Source organism: Cheilinus undulatus, linkage group 13 (genome assembly GCF_018320785.1).
Source record: "Cheilinus undulatus linkage group 13, ASM1832078v1, whole genome shotgun sequence".
Classification (NCBI taxonomy): Eukaryota; Metazoa; Chordata; class Actinopteri; order Labriformes; family Labridae; genus Cheilinus; species Cheilinus undulatus.
Genome location: NC_054877.1, coordinates 14,585,902 through 14,602,464, shown reverse-complemented (window position 1 = coordinate 14,602,464; position 16,563 = coordinate 14,585,902). Strand labels below are relative to the sequence as shown.

The window sequence follows — 16,563 nt, the reverse complement described above, 5'->3', positions numbered from 1 at the left end:
GTTTGGTTCAATCATGTGAGCCTGATGCTGAGTTTGAAATTAGAACGAGACCCACGCCTCAGTCCTAACCTTTGCTCTAATCCCTCCCCCAACCCTCCAGCCTCCCCTTTTAACCCATAATCAGCAGCAAAGGCCTCATTGTTCTTGTCCGTTTCTTGGGCATCTGATCATTAACCTACATTCAGAGCGGTGGCGGTAGGCTTCTTAAAGCTCTCAGGCTCTCTCAGCCAATTTAATGGGCGTGTTTTAGTGAGTCGAGCCTTTTTTTCCTGCCAGTAAAGTTAACCCTATTTGCGCCTCTCGCCTACAAACATAAGGGTATTTTATGAGCCATTTGATTGGTGTGCAAGCCATGCCCTGAGACTCTGCCTTATAAATTTAGTGCTATTTCTGTCTTTATTAAAGCTTTTAAGTGATGGATCAGGTTGTGAAACGATTCAGCACTCAGTCTTACATAAGAATATACACACATAAAGTACATTATGTCTGGGTCTTGCAAGAGCTTAATTCTTGGATTATTCTGAATTAAGTCAGAACATTTCTGCCCTTAAAGTAATTTTTGGTCAAGCTAGCATTTTATTCCCTTACTTGAAAACAGCTTCCCGTCAAATTGGCCTAGTTTTCACTACCAAATGAAAAAAAAATAGAACTGCAAAATTTGCTGGTGTCTTGAAAAAATGATATCACTCTATGTGAAACTCTGGAAGCAGTTACCTTGTGCTAGCTCATGTATTTACTCACCAGTGTTGGCAATGGTAGCCCAAGTTTTAACAGTGTGGGTGAGGTTCAACCAGAGCTGCTCTCAACCTCTTCCCAAGAACAAGGCCTGCCCATTTATGCAACTAAAATACTACTGCCATGAAGGCCAGACACTCTGGTTGGAGAGGCGTGTTTTGTCTGTCGGGGGTTAGAGTAGTAAGAGGTGAACAGATGCCTTGAGGCATCCAGTGTCACTTGCTGTTAGTTTGTCTGCCTCCAAATATGCCTTCAGTCTGGATGACCCTGTGACAGGAAAGAGGAGTGCTGTGCATGAAATTTAATGGCTCAGAATTTGGGAGACAGATAAGGGGAAGGGTTACATGATTGCTGACAGAAAATAGATGAGGCATATGGGTGTTTGCATCTATGATGGTAATTTGCAGCTTTGTGGTTTAGTTAATTGCTATGTACTGCTTAACATAACAACTGGCCTGCTTTAGTTGTCATGTATCATAATTATTATTGTCATTTACTTGTTTATTTATTTAACCAAACATTAATTCCACAATGATTTAGTACAGAATTTCTTTAATCACCCACAAATATTATATTTTTTATCTAGATAAATAAGTTCTCCATGAAAAATACCTTCATATGTTTTTTATGATGAGTTTCAGATATTGGAGGATTGTTAAAAAAAAAAAAAATCTAACAGAAAAAAATGTTTGTGACAGACTTCAACACATATAGTGTGAAGTATTGATATATTGCAGGCTCATAAATCTGTATTAAACATTAAAAATCAAAGCTGTTGTGATCATGTTGAAGATGGCTGGCTCTTTGCTGGGTATTGTTGCCTTTCTGTAGTCACAGTAATCGGGCCTTTGCGCCTGGCTTTGTCCTGCTCCTCATTAGGGAGTCAGAGGAGGAGGAGGAGACGAAGGCTGGGAGTGGATGTGCAGCTGAGAGAGACCTCCCCCATCATTTAGCCTGATGGCATACAGGACCACAACCACGTGACCGGCTGTTTACTGTCGCAGCAAGCGTAGTGCGTCTCCTTCAGTGCGTCACAGGATTGGCCCCCTTTTGTATGAAAAAAAAAAACAAAACAAGACTACAGCTTTAATGCAGGCTATGAATACTCTTGCTGATAATTCATGTGATTTGATTATTCAAAGGTTTTATATTTTAAACACAGTGATGTGTACACAGATAGTTACGAGTAGGTTCCTTTGTGTGTAGCCACATGAGATTTAAGGGGGAAATTCACATGTAATTTCCACATGTTTTGTGAGCGCTCACAGCAGGCATTACTCTGGAAGATGAAGCGGGGTAATGTCGCTGCTGTTGTTGCTGGTAGTGGTGGTGGCGGCGGCGGCGTACTCTGCGATCTGTGTGTCAGGCTCTGTGCTATTCTTAGCTCTCTTCCCTCCCTGTCCCATCCTGCAGTCTGTGGATCAGGTTACCGTGCTGTGTGCTCTCTTCATCTTTCCCTGCACCACCTCCTCCACCACCACCACAGCAAGCATACGCTTCACCAACCCCCCAGCCAGCACACATCCCCACACCAAACCCCCTCCTCCTCACCATCTCCTCAAACCCCCAAACCGCTACACTCACGCAAGGACACGCACTAAAGCAGCCGCTCTGCTGTCAGGGCCAACATGCTCCAGCACTACAGGGAAATGGTTGTTATTGTTGTTCGTCAGGAACCAGCGGAGTTAGAGTGCTGAAGCACCAGGTTATAAATAAATACAGAGACATCTGCTTCTCAGAAGGACCAGCGGTGCAGCCAGCACACTTAACTCGGGATTTCATGGACTCTGTTCAGTCAGCACAGATGAATATTTAGAATTCAGGCCCACATCTTTCTTACAAGTGGATTGCCATGTCCAGGTTGAGGGAGTTTAAGTTACAAACTCTGTTATTATCCCGGAAATGCATTAGATTTAGGGACTTTGTTACTGATGGTAATAAAACATGCCAATGTGTGTATATATCTAGATACCATGAATCATGAATTTCATAGTACTGTGTTATGGCACTATGAAGATCTTTTACTGTTGCAGTCCTCCTTTGTTAATGGTTTGATCTCTATAATATCAAAGAAATAGTAAATAATTGGATTACAAGTTCCCAAAAGGCAGTAAAAATCTCCCATGTCAATTTTTTTTGACGGATTGAGTATCAAATAGAGCTAGGCGATATGGCCTAAAAATTGATATGCGGATATATTTTTGCTATATCCTGATACATGACATACATTGCCATATTTTGAAATGGCCTCTCAGCAGCTGTATTTAATTAGGCTCCAAATGACACTAGTCTGGTGATGAAAAAAGACTGTTCTATTGAATTTTAATATAAATGTTTGCAGAAAGGGTAAAAATAAAGTCAAATTTAGCAGTTTTATTTTGAAAGGACTTCATTCAATCTTTTACTAATAAATCAAAAATACATAAATCGTGAAATACTCGGTATTTTACAATGTATAGAAAGTCCTGAAAATGTTTTCTGTTATGTTTACTATTGCTGATTGTAGAATAATTACCTTCCTCATTCAGGGTGAAGCAAACCTACACAGAACTCACCAATCCTGCATGCAGCCAAAGGCCAAAACCCTGCAGTCTAGTCCACCATTCAGGCTCACAGCTGTGATTATATTCGTCTGTTATCTTTGCTGATGAACACTGGAGTGGTTTCTGACAAGTTCATAGCATGAGAGCATCTTTAGATCTTATTCAAGAAGCTCTCCTGTGTGATCATGGAGGGAAAAAAAGCTTGTCTGGAGGTGGCAGGAACTTTTCAACTTCTCGTTGTCTGTGTTTTGAGCTGTTAGACTGAGATATAGCTCCGTAGTGGTGGAGGTGTGGATCACATTTGTCCGCTGCTGGGCCGTCTTCTCTTTGACACGTATGACTCTGGCAGGGAATTTTCAGAAAAATGTTTTGTGCCCAGGCAAATCACGTATTCTGGATGGAGTGTCTTTATGAGATTATTTAATCCTGGCTTTTCAACAACACTGAGCTCATGTCTTTAACGACGTGTTGTGTTACTGCCGCCGTTATCTTGGAGTCATCTTGCGGCGTATTTTAATGAATGCCGCGTTCTTAAAACTTCTTCCTTTTCAAAGTTAAATGACTTTTCAACGCTGCAGATCATGCGCTGTATCTCATTGTCCGTCTCAAAACACAGCTAACTCACTGCTAACTCGCCACGCAGCTCTGTGTAACTTACTCTCCCTTGCTTCTCTCGCCGCTGATACAAAAACGTGCATGTGCGGAGGAATTTTCTGGATGGGTGGGGGAGAGAGAGAGCTCTCTATTGTGAGAGATGCATTCAGGGACAATGGGAGAAGTGAAACTCCAGTGAGAAATTCACGCTGACGGCTCAAAGCTTCCACATAAGTTATACTTGATGTTCGCGATATAGTCATTTTATACATCGTGTGTGGCAAAAGCAGCGATACATCGAGTATACAAGATATGTCGTCCAGCCCTAGTATCAAACTAGTATTTCATGTTGTACATGAAAATCATAGTAGATCAGCAGTTTCTGAAATACTCAGAGCAGCCCTTCAGGAACCAAGAACCAGGTCATGTTCAAACTCAAATCCCCTATCCTTTGCATTCTGGTGCTCAGTTTGAACTTCAGCAAGTCGCTCTGACCACGTTTACATACCTAAATGCATTGAGTTGCTGCCATGTGATTGGCTAATTATCTGTATGTGTTGACAAACAGGTGTACCTAATAAAGTGGCTTGTGAGTGTATATTGGTCTATATTGGCGGTAAATATCAACCATATGTACTAATATTTTTATGGAGAACTTGTTTCTTGTTCATCCCAAAACTTAAGTGTTTTTCAAGCAAGAATTTTGAAGTCTGAACTAAAAAAAACATATTTGTGTTGGCTTGAATCAATTTTGAGATCTCAGAACATCTTATATCAGTATAAAATCCAATATTTTACATCCTTATTGTGTACCAATATATTTGGACTGTTGTCAAACCTAACAGCATTTAAGACGAGAATTTTTAAGGATGCACTTTGTTTGTATACACATTGATATTTTGATATTTGAGAAGATTATTGTCAGAGAATATCAGAACTACTAATTATCTGTAGCCCAAGAATATATATATATATATAATATAACTTTTTTTTTTCCCTTTTTTTTTCTCCTTCTGTTCTATAAACCTAGCCACAGAATTATTTATTGCTGATATCGAGGCTAAGAAAATTAGGCCGTCTTACTCTGATGTCATAGTTTGGGGCATTCTTCATTGGAATTGGGCAGAATAGATGATTGTTACTATCAGTTTTTTCAGTCAGTGGGATCCAGTTTCAAACTAATCTCAGATTTAGTCTCAGTAAATTGTCGTAGTCATCAAGGCAGGGTTTGATTTAGACTTGAAACAGCCCAAGGTTAATGGCAGAGCTTGCTGGGGCTTATGCAGCCCTGAGCTGCTTGTGAAACACAGCGACTGCCAAACTGGCGAGTGCCCAAATACCTCTGTAATTATAGTCACACCCTCCTCGCATCGTTTTTTGGGCTGGAGTGCGAGTCCTGTCAGCGTTTGTTTTCTGGTCTGGTCCTGGGCTGTCCATACCGCTTTAATACCCCCGATACACTAGCCTCTTTACACCAACGCGCTCTCTGCGGGCTGCTCACTTCTCCCTTTCAGCTGCCTGAATGACGATGCTGCTGAACACTGGCTATCTGCTGACTAATGATGGACCTCTCACTGGCCTCGGCTGAGCAGCAGGGCTGTGTGTTAGAAAAACGATACCTGTCAACACCGTGTTGTTACTCAGGATCAGCGCAGGCTGTAAATGTTACAGAAGAAACAAAATGCAGCATTTTTTCTGAGAAATAGTCTTTTTTTAAGATAATGTGGCTGTAAATAAGAGGTTCTGTTTGAAGGACAGCTTGACATGAATGTTTTTTTAAAAGGTGTCCTGCTGTCTAACGAATATTAAACCATTAAAATATTGTCTTAGTGTTAGTGTTACAGCCAAAACTTGATTAAAGATGATTAAGTGCATATTAAGCAACAGATATCCAGGGAAAAAACAAATGCTAACCTAACTTAGGATTTTTTTTACTATGCTGATGTTTTGCTTCATTCAACTGATGGTCAATAAGTAATAGAAATGGATCAAACTAATCTCAGGTCCCAGGTGAATAAGTTTTATGCCTTATTTAGAATTTGAAAACCTGCACTTATTTCATTAATACTTCTATGTTTGAAAAAAGGAATGGCACATAATCAACACAATTAAAAAACTGTCAATAAGAAAGAGTTTGCAGTTGTGATAGAAAAAAGACACGTTTAACCAGCTAGTTGCCTATATTTGTACATTTACTTATCACATGTTAATTGACAGAATATCATTTTGATGAAATTCTGAACCTTGCAAACATTAAAAATAGATCCATCTTAAATCCATCATAAATGCTAAATCAAATTGTTCACTTGACTATTAATTAATATATAATTGATGACCACAAAACAGGTTGCAACAGAACACTTTCCTGTTCACTTCTTAATGTGTGGCACAGCTGTAGATCTGTTAACCCCTCAGTCTTGGATGGCTGCTTAAACTTGTAAGAGTCACATAAATCCTTGATACACCGCATAATTGTTCCATGTCCAAAGGAGATGTGTAAGAAACGCCAGAATATGCTTGTTATCTTGATAACATTTCATAATTGAACGCCTGCAGTCATAATATGATCCCTTCAGGTACAGTGACACTACATTTCTGATTTAAACACAGGCATGGATTGATTACACTGTTGGTGACATTATTGTATTAGATTACTTTTGCTGTAGATAGGACTGACATGTTTGATTCTGAAGTATTGATTATGAAGTAGTATGCCTTGCTAAGGCTCTGTCTGTTGGAGGCTTTTTGCCTCAACTGTGATTCAAGAGTAACCACTTTTGTTTAAACAATCTCAAGGCATTCTTACATATTGGCATGGTGAGTGCAGCACCCCCTTGCTAACCTTAAAAGCTCTTCACATAAAGTAGTGTGGTGTGTAGCTTAGCCTCACAGGATTAATGCTGTGCTGTCCCTGCTGTAGCCACAGTGACCCAAATGTCAGGATGGCTGTCTGCATAGATAAACAAAACATGTAGATGAACTCTAGATCTTTGGTTCGATGGTTAAATTGATGTGCTTTTTAAAAAATATTGCAAGGAGAACTCAGAATTGAATCGAATTTTTAGAGTGTGTGAAATAATCAAATAACATCTATCCCTATCACTGCTCTGTTTTAGCACCCAGGCAGCAGCACTCGCTTTCATTTAGTTGCCTATTGCTGCATACTGTCTCTCTCTCTCTGCACACTTTGGGTAAAGATACCAATGTGTATCTGTTTTTTTTGTTTTTTTTGTTTTTTTTTTAATATAACTTTGGTACTTTTGTATGGACAAAATTTGGCTTTTGTGCTGTTGTGGCTGGTAGCTACTCAGCCTGAACCATCAGGCCTGAACATTTAGGATGCATGATATCGGATTTTTGCCAATATCCGATATGCCAATATTTTAAAACTCATTTTGCCTGATATCAATATTTAATTATTTTTTTCCACTGTAAAAACACCAATTCCATCTTGTACTACAAATATATCTTTTTTAAAATATTGGTAGTCTTTTTTTTAAGAAACAGACAAAACAATTGATTTTTATCAGAAATGAAGGATGTATTGTTTTTTTCAAATACAGTCATACACTAATGAAAAACTTACAGTTATGTCTTTGGGTTACATGTGCATTACATGCTACATGTATTTTTCACAGTACAGCCAAAGTTATCTGCATCTGTTAGGGTAATAAACAGCAGCAAAAAAACCCGCTGACACTGAGCTTCACGGTGCAAAAAAGAAATAGCATATGAATTTAGATTGATTCTCCTTATTACTCAGCCAGTTTGCAGGATGGCTCCCTGAGATACTCCGGACAAAGTGCTTTAGATAACAAAAACAACAACAAAAAGACTTAAAAAGATTCTTAAATGTCAAAAAAATCTAGCTATAGTTCAGAGCCTAAATATGCTTTTAAATTTTTGAGACTCAAGATGAACAAAAGAAATAAAACTTCAACTGAAGTAGTTCTCCTAATTCTGCTTTAAACAGAACAAACTAACTAAGCAACCAAATTTAATGGGCATTTCACTGTAAACAGCTCTGTAACAACACAGTGATACCCACATCTCCAATGCTGGAGACAGAGCACCTTCGTGCACAGCCAGAGTACTATCCATGGGAGACGCACAGAAGTCTGTTCATCCTTTTGCCATGTTTCACGCACGACATGCACATACTTTTTCTCTATTTTCCATATCCGAAACATGTTATCAAAAGCGGCTGCAACTGTGGCTTCTGAGTGAGCACTCCTGTGATGGCAGCACAGGCTTTTTAAGAGTGAAGTCCTCATCTCTCCACCAAGGCAGTGAGGCTCAACATGCTAACAGGACTGACACTTGTTGTCCATATATCTGTGGTGAAGCTAAGATGTTAAGCTTTAATGAGGAACTTCTCTACATGACAGGGAACACAGTTTTGCAGCTCAGGTAAGGCTATAAGTGCCTGCTAGGTATAACGTAGCTGGGCTTTAACTGCATCATTAGCCCACAGAAGCCCGTATATTCTACCACACTGAAAGACTGATTATCAAGAGCTATAAATTCAATTATTTTTTTCTGTGCAACTCCTTACCTTCGGGTGGTTGCTGCTGTATTTTTTAGCTTTGTCGAATGACTTAAGTAGAGGCGGTTGACGAGTTTTCCCTGATATGAAGTTTTGTCATTCTTTATCTGAAGAAAGTCCTTGTAGTCATCAGGGTGACAGTTTTTAAGATGCAAAATTAAAATGGTGGTGTTAAAGGCATGTTGTCGAGTCCTCCTCGCATCACATGTACTTCACAAGCGATGCAAATAGCTACTTTGCTGTCTTGTCCCACACCTCAAACTTATCCCACACAGCCAACATGTTGAGTTTGTTGTTTGCGCACGTCTGGCGTCATCGTGTGCACTTAATTATGGCGTCACATTGTCGGCTGTACAGATGGGCGTAAATGTTATTATCGGCAGATACTGATAATTAATTTTTTAAGCTGTTATTGGCTGATACCGGTATACTGCTGGTAATGTCGTGCATCTCTACTGAACATAAACATAATCAGTTAATTATTTTGCTTTCAGCATCAGGAAAGTTGTCAGTAAAGTAATGTAAATGGCAGGTTCAGAATTAGTTAACCTCATAAGAATACGTGGTTTCATCTATGGTTAATAGTTAACTGTTATTTCCATATGGAAATTAGATTATGAAAGCAGTTAACCTTCATTTGAGGGACTACAACCTGTTGGGAAAGGGTAAAGAAATTTCCTTATTTTATTTAATGATATAGCACTGAGCCCTGGTAAAGAAAGTCTTTATGGAAGAAATTTGTTCTCTAAAGAATATAAATGGCTTAGATTAAGCTGATCAAACTGATTTAACTAAAGTTGTAGTAGATGCCGATTGACTAAAGGGGCTGCCCCATTCATTTTAGGGGCTGCCTCACCAGTCATTAGTTCCTTATATGGTTTGCTATTTCAGTACTTTCAGTGGTACAAGAGGCCCTTTTTTGTAAAATCAGATACCAAACTGTTTGTGAAAGAGCATTTTAAAAAAAGAAACAGGGAAAGTGGGGCAAAAGTACACAAGAATAGGGTCTTGTGACTGAAAGCGGTGATCTTCATGTGACAAGATAACTGACACATGCCGTTTCTGCTTTGTGCGTACGTTCAGCTGTGTTAAACTTTCTCCACTCAGCATACGCCCACAGTGCCCCCAGTGACGCTGCTGCATGTGTTACTACACTTACAAAAACCACATCACAGAGGAGCTCGGTTAGACTGATGAGTAGACTATGGTGACAGCATGCAGGGGGATGTTTTCCTCTCAGAAACCTAAAGAGTCCCTAAAGCTGTGATTCATGCTGCCCTTTAAAGTTCTTTTCCTGCATGCTTTTCTTGAGCTTCGTGTAATGGAGTGAAAAGGAAATTTCAATGAAACCACCGATCAACAAACGTACATCCTGTAACAGAGCTGAGGTAAACTCTGAAGCAGTAATGTTTCAGTCCTCTTGGAGGTTATGTGACATTTCTTGACCTGTCTCTGTGATGCAAAGGTTTTCTGTAAGCCCAGCCTTTAACATTTTAAAAGAAGTGCCATTTAATTGTACCTGCATTTAAATGAGTCATCTCCTGTTATCCAAACACTGTCTGTTTACACTAAGCTTCAGTAACACCAGGCTAGCATACTAGCCTGTGACTGTGGTATGCCACTGTTAAAATCCTTCTCAATGCTGTTGTTTTGTTTCTCCAGGTGCATGATGAACCTACTGCGCTGTAGCTGTCACAGCTAGTCAGGTGCCGCACCATGGCCAAACCTGGGAGCGACAGAGATGGAGCCATGGTGGATAAGCAGGCAGGGAAGAAGGTATGTGAGCAGATGCACACAAAATAGCAACTCCATGTCTTTTCTGTTCATTTCCATGTTAAACAAGTACAATGACAGAGCAAAATTCTGCCCTGCACAAATCAAAGAGGAAAGAATAGTCAATTTCCACTGTTTGTATTGCATGCTTTTTTATACTTCCATCTGCTTGCAATCAACAGATAATTATCTAAAAGCTGACGTGTGAAAGGCTGTACTACAGGATTGTAAGAAACAAGTAGCTGAGTTGTAAAAATTTGCATTGAGCGAAAAACTAAGTCTTTAAGAACAAAAAATGATTTAAAGACACCAATATGAAAGGCATCACTTGGAGGTGTCAACAAGCTGCAGACCTAACATTCATTAATTTTGCCATGAAAGGGGTTAAAGCTGTGCTCAATAGGGTCACCTTTCTTGAAAATCCTTAGTCAAAGCTGGGGTGTAGCTATGCCATTGTTGACCATGCTGTTGTTGGCACTACATACTACATACTCTGTTCAAATGCCATTTGGCAGGTTGATTTTTTTATGTTCTGCTGCCATATTTCCTTCCAGTTTATTGGAATCCATACCAACTAAAATAAACCTATTTATGCTGGAGTTGATATTTTGAGTTGCAGACGATTATACATTTGATTATTTATTTTTGGGGGGCTCTCCTAAAAAACAGAATAGTTTAAGCTGTCTTCCTGCAGGACTGTTTCCACTGGGTTCATCAAAGCCCACAACATGCCCTGTCTGTGCAGCTGTAGTGCCATCTGTTTTCACCATGTGGAGTTTGCACTTCTGCTATCTACTGATACGCTACTTCTAAGGGTGTGAATCTCTCCTTCTCAAGACGATTTGATTCGATTCTCAATTCACAGACTACGATTCGATTCACTGACGATTCATTAAAATACAGAATGATTTGGTCCGATTCGACTCTGTACAATCTGATTATAGAATCAGAATAACTTTTTGCTTTAACACAAAATAGTAAGAAAGGGGAAAACAAGATCATTTCATAGTAATCTAAGTTTATTTGATCTTATTTAAACAACAGACTAAATGCCAGGCCTCCTGTGCAACCATTCTGAAATTATGTTTAAGAAAGTTTTCACCACACCCAGGTGTCTTACTTTGACATTAAATTGGGAGATAAATATTAAAATGATTTTGTACTGGTACATGTTTTTCCTTCTTTACTTGTAACTTACTTAGCATTATTAATCACATTAACAGTACAAACTAAACATCAAATTTTCCCAAGAAGCACAAATTAAAACGAATTTAAAGTCACAAGGAGATTTGGATTGACAGAGCTCTGTGTGTCTGCTAGTACAGGATAACAAGGGATTAAAGTAATATTGAAAAGAAGTCAAACTATAACAGCTTTCTGTACACTCACAATGTGAGTATTCAGTCTGCATGTCTTAAAAACTTCGTTTTTTCCTTTCTCTCTGTTTCTGACCATTCTTGAATTGATACACTAGAGAACAGCTGATCTCCAGCTCAGTGAAGTCCTCTCTGTTTAATATCATATCAGTGGGCTCAGATGTACTGATAATGTCACCAAATCAATCACTCTCAACAACACGTAACGGTTGTAAACCCAGTGAATAAAGGGGCTGTTGTTACAGTGATAATTGAAGACTTCTCCGAGTTTTAACTTTAAGTGTTTACGTTCAGGTGTGTTTGTGCTGCGTTTAGCGTTAGCATCTTAGCTAAACTTTAGCTCCGCCATCTCAACATGTGAGATTTATGACCTGCCGTAGTTCTTGATTGCTTTTCTCCAAAGCGTGCAGACGGGCAGACATTTCGAAAGTTATCCTTCGTTCAAATAAAGTCCACATGACTTTTCCTGAGGTGCAGAACTATAACTGAAAGATGTTTAGACAACGACCGGTGAAACACATACGGCGAACAGAACTGTCGTTTAAAAGGTTGCGCGAGATTACAGACACTGAGCCAGAGCATGGCAGAATGGGCTATGAAAACAAGTAGCAATCAATGAACCGATCTCTAACGTTAAAACCGGTCCAAAGACTGGTTTGTGCCGCATTTTTACCAGTCCAGGGCTCCGCAGACCGATGCACTCGGACTGCTGACATCAAGATTGGTTAAACGATCCATATCGGATTATCTTTACACCACTAGCTACTTCAGCTCATCATCAGCTACACCTCTCCCCATTCATTTTTTGTCCATAGTTGAGGTGGCTTTCAATCAAACAAGCACTCTACAAGATTTGTTTACTTCACTGTGTACCAGTGTGCTCTACAAATGCAAGACTATGACCTAACAAATGAGAAAAGCTGTTAAAAAGTGGTGCTACCCTGCACTCATCTGGTCTGTGTTGCTATGTATCTCTGTGAAGAGAGATTTGTTCAAAAAATAGTATCTCAATATTTTTTAGCTGAAAAGTGTTAAATGATTTATATCCCTTTTTGTCAAGGATAACGCATAGACGAGAATGTCATTCTTGAATATTAGAATACTCTTAGCTTGCTCAGTCTGCATGGTAAATTAAATAAGATTGTCAAATACTCATCATCAGATGCTGCATATCTTCTAATTTCAATTTTTAAGGGCACTTTGAGGACTTCTGGTCTGTTTTTGATAAAAGGATTGGACTTCATCAATGACCTTGGCAGCAGCAGTACTAACAGTTTCAATATTAAGGTCCATAACATTGGATTTATCAATCACGGTAAATTTTACCTGTAACTTGTATTGAACATTTAAGTTCTTTTTGTAAGTAATGCAGTTTTCAGAAAATATTTCACATCATCTTGACACTGTTGTCACAGTTTTAGATGGACACATCTTAGACCTTTACCCTCCTACAGTTTAAGTTCACTGTCCTCTGACAGCCAGACATGTTGACCTGCATTGTTGATCAGATGTGAGTCACCAAAAAACTAGCAATGAACAGTGCTTAATAAATTTATTAGACCAGCACCCAAAGTAAGGTTTATGCCACAGCTGCCCTAAATTAACAGCATTGGTAAAAATTGGTAAAACCAAAATCATTTTTTTATGTTTCTGCAATGGTTAATACACCAATATGTGGAAGCTCTTTAACCAAAATGATATTTTTTATGCCAAAATATAATTATTATTGTTATCCATGAATTTTCAAATTGACTGATTTACAAAAAAACTGAAAAAATAGTAAAGCACATTAATATTTCTTGATTAATATGTCAAATTATAGTCATTTACTTGCATTCCTGAACAGAAAAATTAGTTTTAGTTGTTGAATGTTGTGCTTGATTCATTTCTGACTTCTCAGAGAAGCCCAGTGAGCCAGCTCAAATTTGGGTATTAAAAGGTGAATTCAGTTTGAAATTCCTCATTCCTGTTCAAAATGGTAAAACATGGAGAGCTCACTGAAAATGAAAGAGTCCGCATTAAAGCACTTCATGATGCTGGATGGTCTCTGAGACAGGTGGTCTAATAAATTTGTTAAGCACTGTATATCTAGATGTGAGGAGACCACAGGTTCTCTGCCACAATTAGAGATGCACAGTATTATCAGCATAATATCTGTATCTGTAGATACTGATATGAAAAGTTTATTATCAGATGTAAACGTCTCTGCCAATATTCAACACCATTATATTGGCTGTGTACACTGGTCGTGTGTATGAATGACTTTGTGGAGTTTTAGCCAGGACCAACAGACCTACGTCAGCTGAAGTCTTTTCTTTGCTCACCCTCATTCCTTAAACTGTAAAGTGCGTTTTAAAGAACCATAGTTTTAACTTTGAACTACATTCATATATCAATACCGTGCATCCCTACCAGCCACAATATCCCTTTTACTATAAGGATTTTTGAGTGAATATTAATTCATGCTTTAATGTGCTTGTCTATCATAAAACTACAGCTGTGTTGTGTTTGAGTACAAGTTACTTTGTGAAATATGCAGTGTGTAAGTGAGACAGAGGCTGCAGTAGGTTTTTGAAGACCCTATGCCCCCTGTTGTTTTACTGACATTACTTATTGATCATTCTCTCTATACATGAGACACAATTTATGCCTGCTTTTTTATTTCTAAGGCTCAAGTGCTTCTCATCCTTACTCTCTTTTACTTTTAACACCACCAGACACTTGAGCTTTGCACAGCTGGCACATTGCTTCTCTGAGATCAAAGAGGAACCACACTGCAGACATTTTTCCCCCTGCCAGAAATGTATTTTACTGCACCAAAGTGCAGCTCACTGAAGTACTGGAACTAAAAAAAAGCTTTGTCTGCAGATCAGGGTGCAAGAACCCAGTAACTGGCATAGTAAGGCACTGTTATAGTACCTGATCCAGCAGATGCTGTCAGTGTGCTGGCTTGTGATGCACCACAGTATGTTTCTCCTCTCTTTCCCTGCAATCATCATGTTAACTCTGCATGAGACTTTCTGATTCATGTGAAAATGTGTATTTTAATTGATCTATGAACATAACAGTGGCTGCAAATGGGAGGGTTTAAATTTAACATCTTTGATCTTCATCTTTTTATGTGGTAGCTGTCTGGCCTTGCTGCTCAGTGAATTTATATATTTTGAATTAAGATTTAATTTAGTTTGACCACTAAAAGCTTCATATTTGAAGCTTTTATTTATTCATTCATGTATTCACTTGTTTTGAAGTTCTCAAGATTGGGGGTAAAGGAGGGCAGCTTGTTAATGTTTTGGTTTTAGTTGTACTAAGTATTTCTGTAGGGTTGAAACCATCCATGGTTTTCCTAGCTTAAACGGTGTTAAATGTTGGAATTCTTTAATATGCTGATCATTGTTTCCCAATTTCCATGTCCTCACATGTCGTGTTTAGCCCCCCAACCTTAAGATGTTCGTTTTTCTGCAAGAGAAGAAATACTAGAAAACACACATTAAGATACTTAAATACAGGAATTTGCTATTATTTCTCTTAAAAGATGGATTGAAACAGGCTACTTTTAAAAGGAGACTAGACAGTCAATCGATTAAATGTTGCAGGTTTTTATTTAATGCAGTTGTTGGAGTTTGACAAACGTTGAAATATTACATAACCCTTTGCCTTCCCTCGATATTTTTATCTATGTAGAAATGAAAACAAAACCAGTCACTCCTGATCCTTTAAACTTCAAAGATACCATGCCTTGACATTAAAGTTTAGTGAGTCATGCAGGCAGACTGCTGTCTGCAGGACCAAAACAATATGATGTAGTAACCCAACAATGCCTGTATTGTAATCAGCTTTCCTATGTTAGGTAAGCGTCTTGTTTTAGGAGTCTAGTCTCATCTGCATGCTAAGCTTATTGCCTTTGTTGTTGAGGTAGTTAACAGAGCTTCATTAATTAGGCCTCCTGCCTTTATTTACTGATAGATATGTAATATTTACACTCACACACATGCCTACAAATCTCCACACCTCTGCAGTTTTTAACATACCTGATTTTCATTTTATATTTCCTCTTCTTCACCTCTGACAGAGTAAAGACAAGTTGTCCCCTTTCACCAAAACTCCGAAGCTGGACCGGAGTGAACTGCTGGGGAAGGAAGGGAAAGCAAAGTCTTCTATGAAACGCAAGCTCTCCTTCACCTCAAGTCCACTCCGGACAGAGGAGCGGGACTCAGACACTGGTAAGAGCTGTTACTCCTTCCTTCTTTTTAGCAGCCATGCTTCTGGCTGGCTGCCATGTCCTCACACTGCCCCCTAGTGGCTGGTTGTTAAACATTTCTTTCAGGGACTGTCTTTAGGTGAAAGAGATCTTTATCAACTACGTAATTACTATGTTATGTGAGGGGTAATGAGGGGAATATGAAAAAGAGCAGATGTTTTTGGATTAAAATCACTTGTAGTCTTTCAAAAATTAGGGTCTCATAAGCACTGTAAGTTGAAACTAGTATGATCTGTTGTTTATCAAATTTACTCTTTTAATATATTTAGGACTGCAATTGACATTGCCAAGGCTTCTGGAAGAGATTCAGTAGATTTTCCCATCTAGCAGTCATAAAACAGAAAATGTTTTGGAACTACTGCGCTCCATCAAAGTGCATCTACCAAAAATATAAAGAGGATAAACAGAGGTGACAGAAATGTCACTTACAGTCAAAGAAACAAAGTTAAAGTTGGCGGAAATAAGTTGTTTTAAGAAAACTGCACCCAATCAAAGTATGTAAACTAGAGGGATTATTTTGCAACCTCCATTGTAGCCATTTCTGTGACCGCTGGATGTGACAACCAGCTGGATCATTCCAACTTTTCTTCTCTTTAGCAATTAGGATCCTAAAAACATGAATTGTGTTCTGAGTGTTAATGGACTGATATTACAATGGAATACAGGGGCGGCAAAGTCCATACAGAGAATCCTCCTAACATGGACTCAGGGTGTTTGTTTGTGTCTTTATTGTTT

At 38.8% G+C, this 16,563-nt stretch overlaps 1 protein-coding gene across 4 annotated transcripts in view; it reads left to right on the top strand.

Annotated features, from left to right (window-relative positions):
• ankrd12 (ankyrin repeat domain 12) overlaps positions 1 to 16,563 on the top strand; it is a 59,376-nt gene that overhangs the window by 23,197 nt on the left and 19,616 nt on the right. For all 4 annotated transcript variants that reach the window (XM_041802549.1, XM_041802552.1, XM_041802551.1 and 1 more), the window contains exons 2-3: positions 10,081 to 10,194; positions 15,640 to 15,790. In XM_041802549.1, the coding sequence (XP_041658483.1) occupies positions 10,135 to 10,194; positions 15,640 to 15,790 (211 nt within the window). In that variant the 5' untranslated portion in view covers positions 10,081 to 10,134. The remainder of the gene's footprint in view (positions 1 to 10,080; positions 10,195 to 15,639; positions 15,791 to 16,563) is intronic.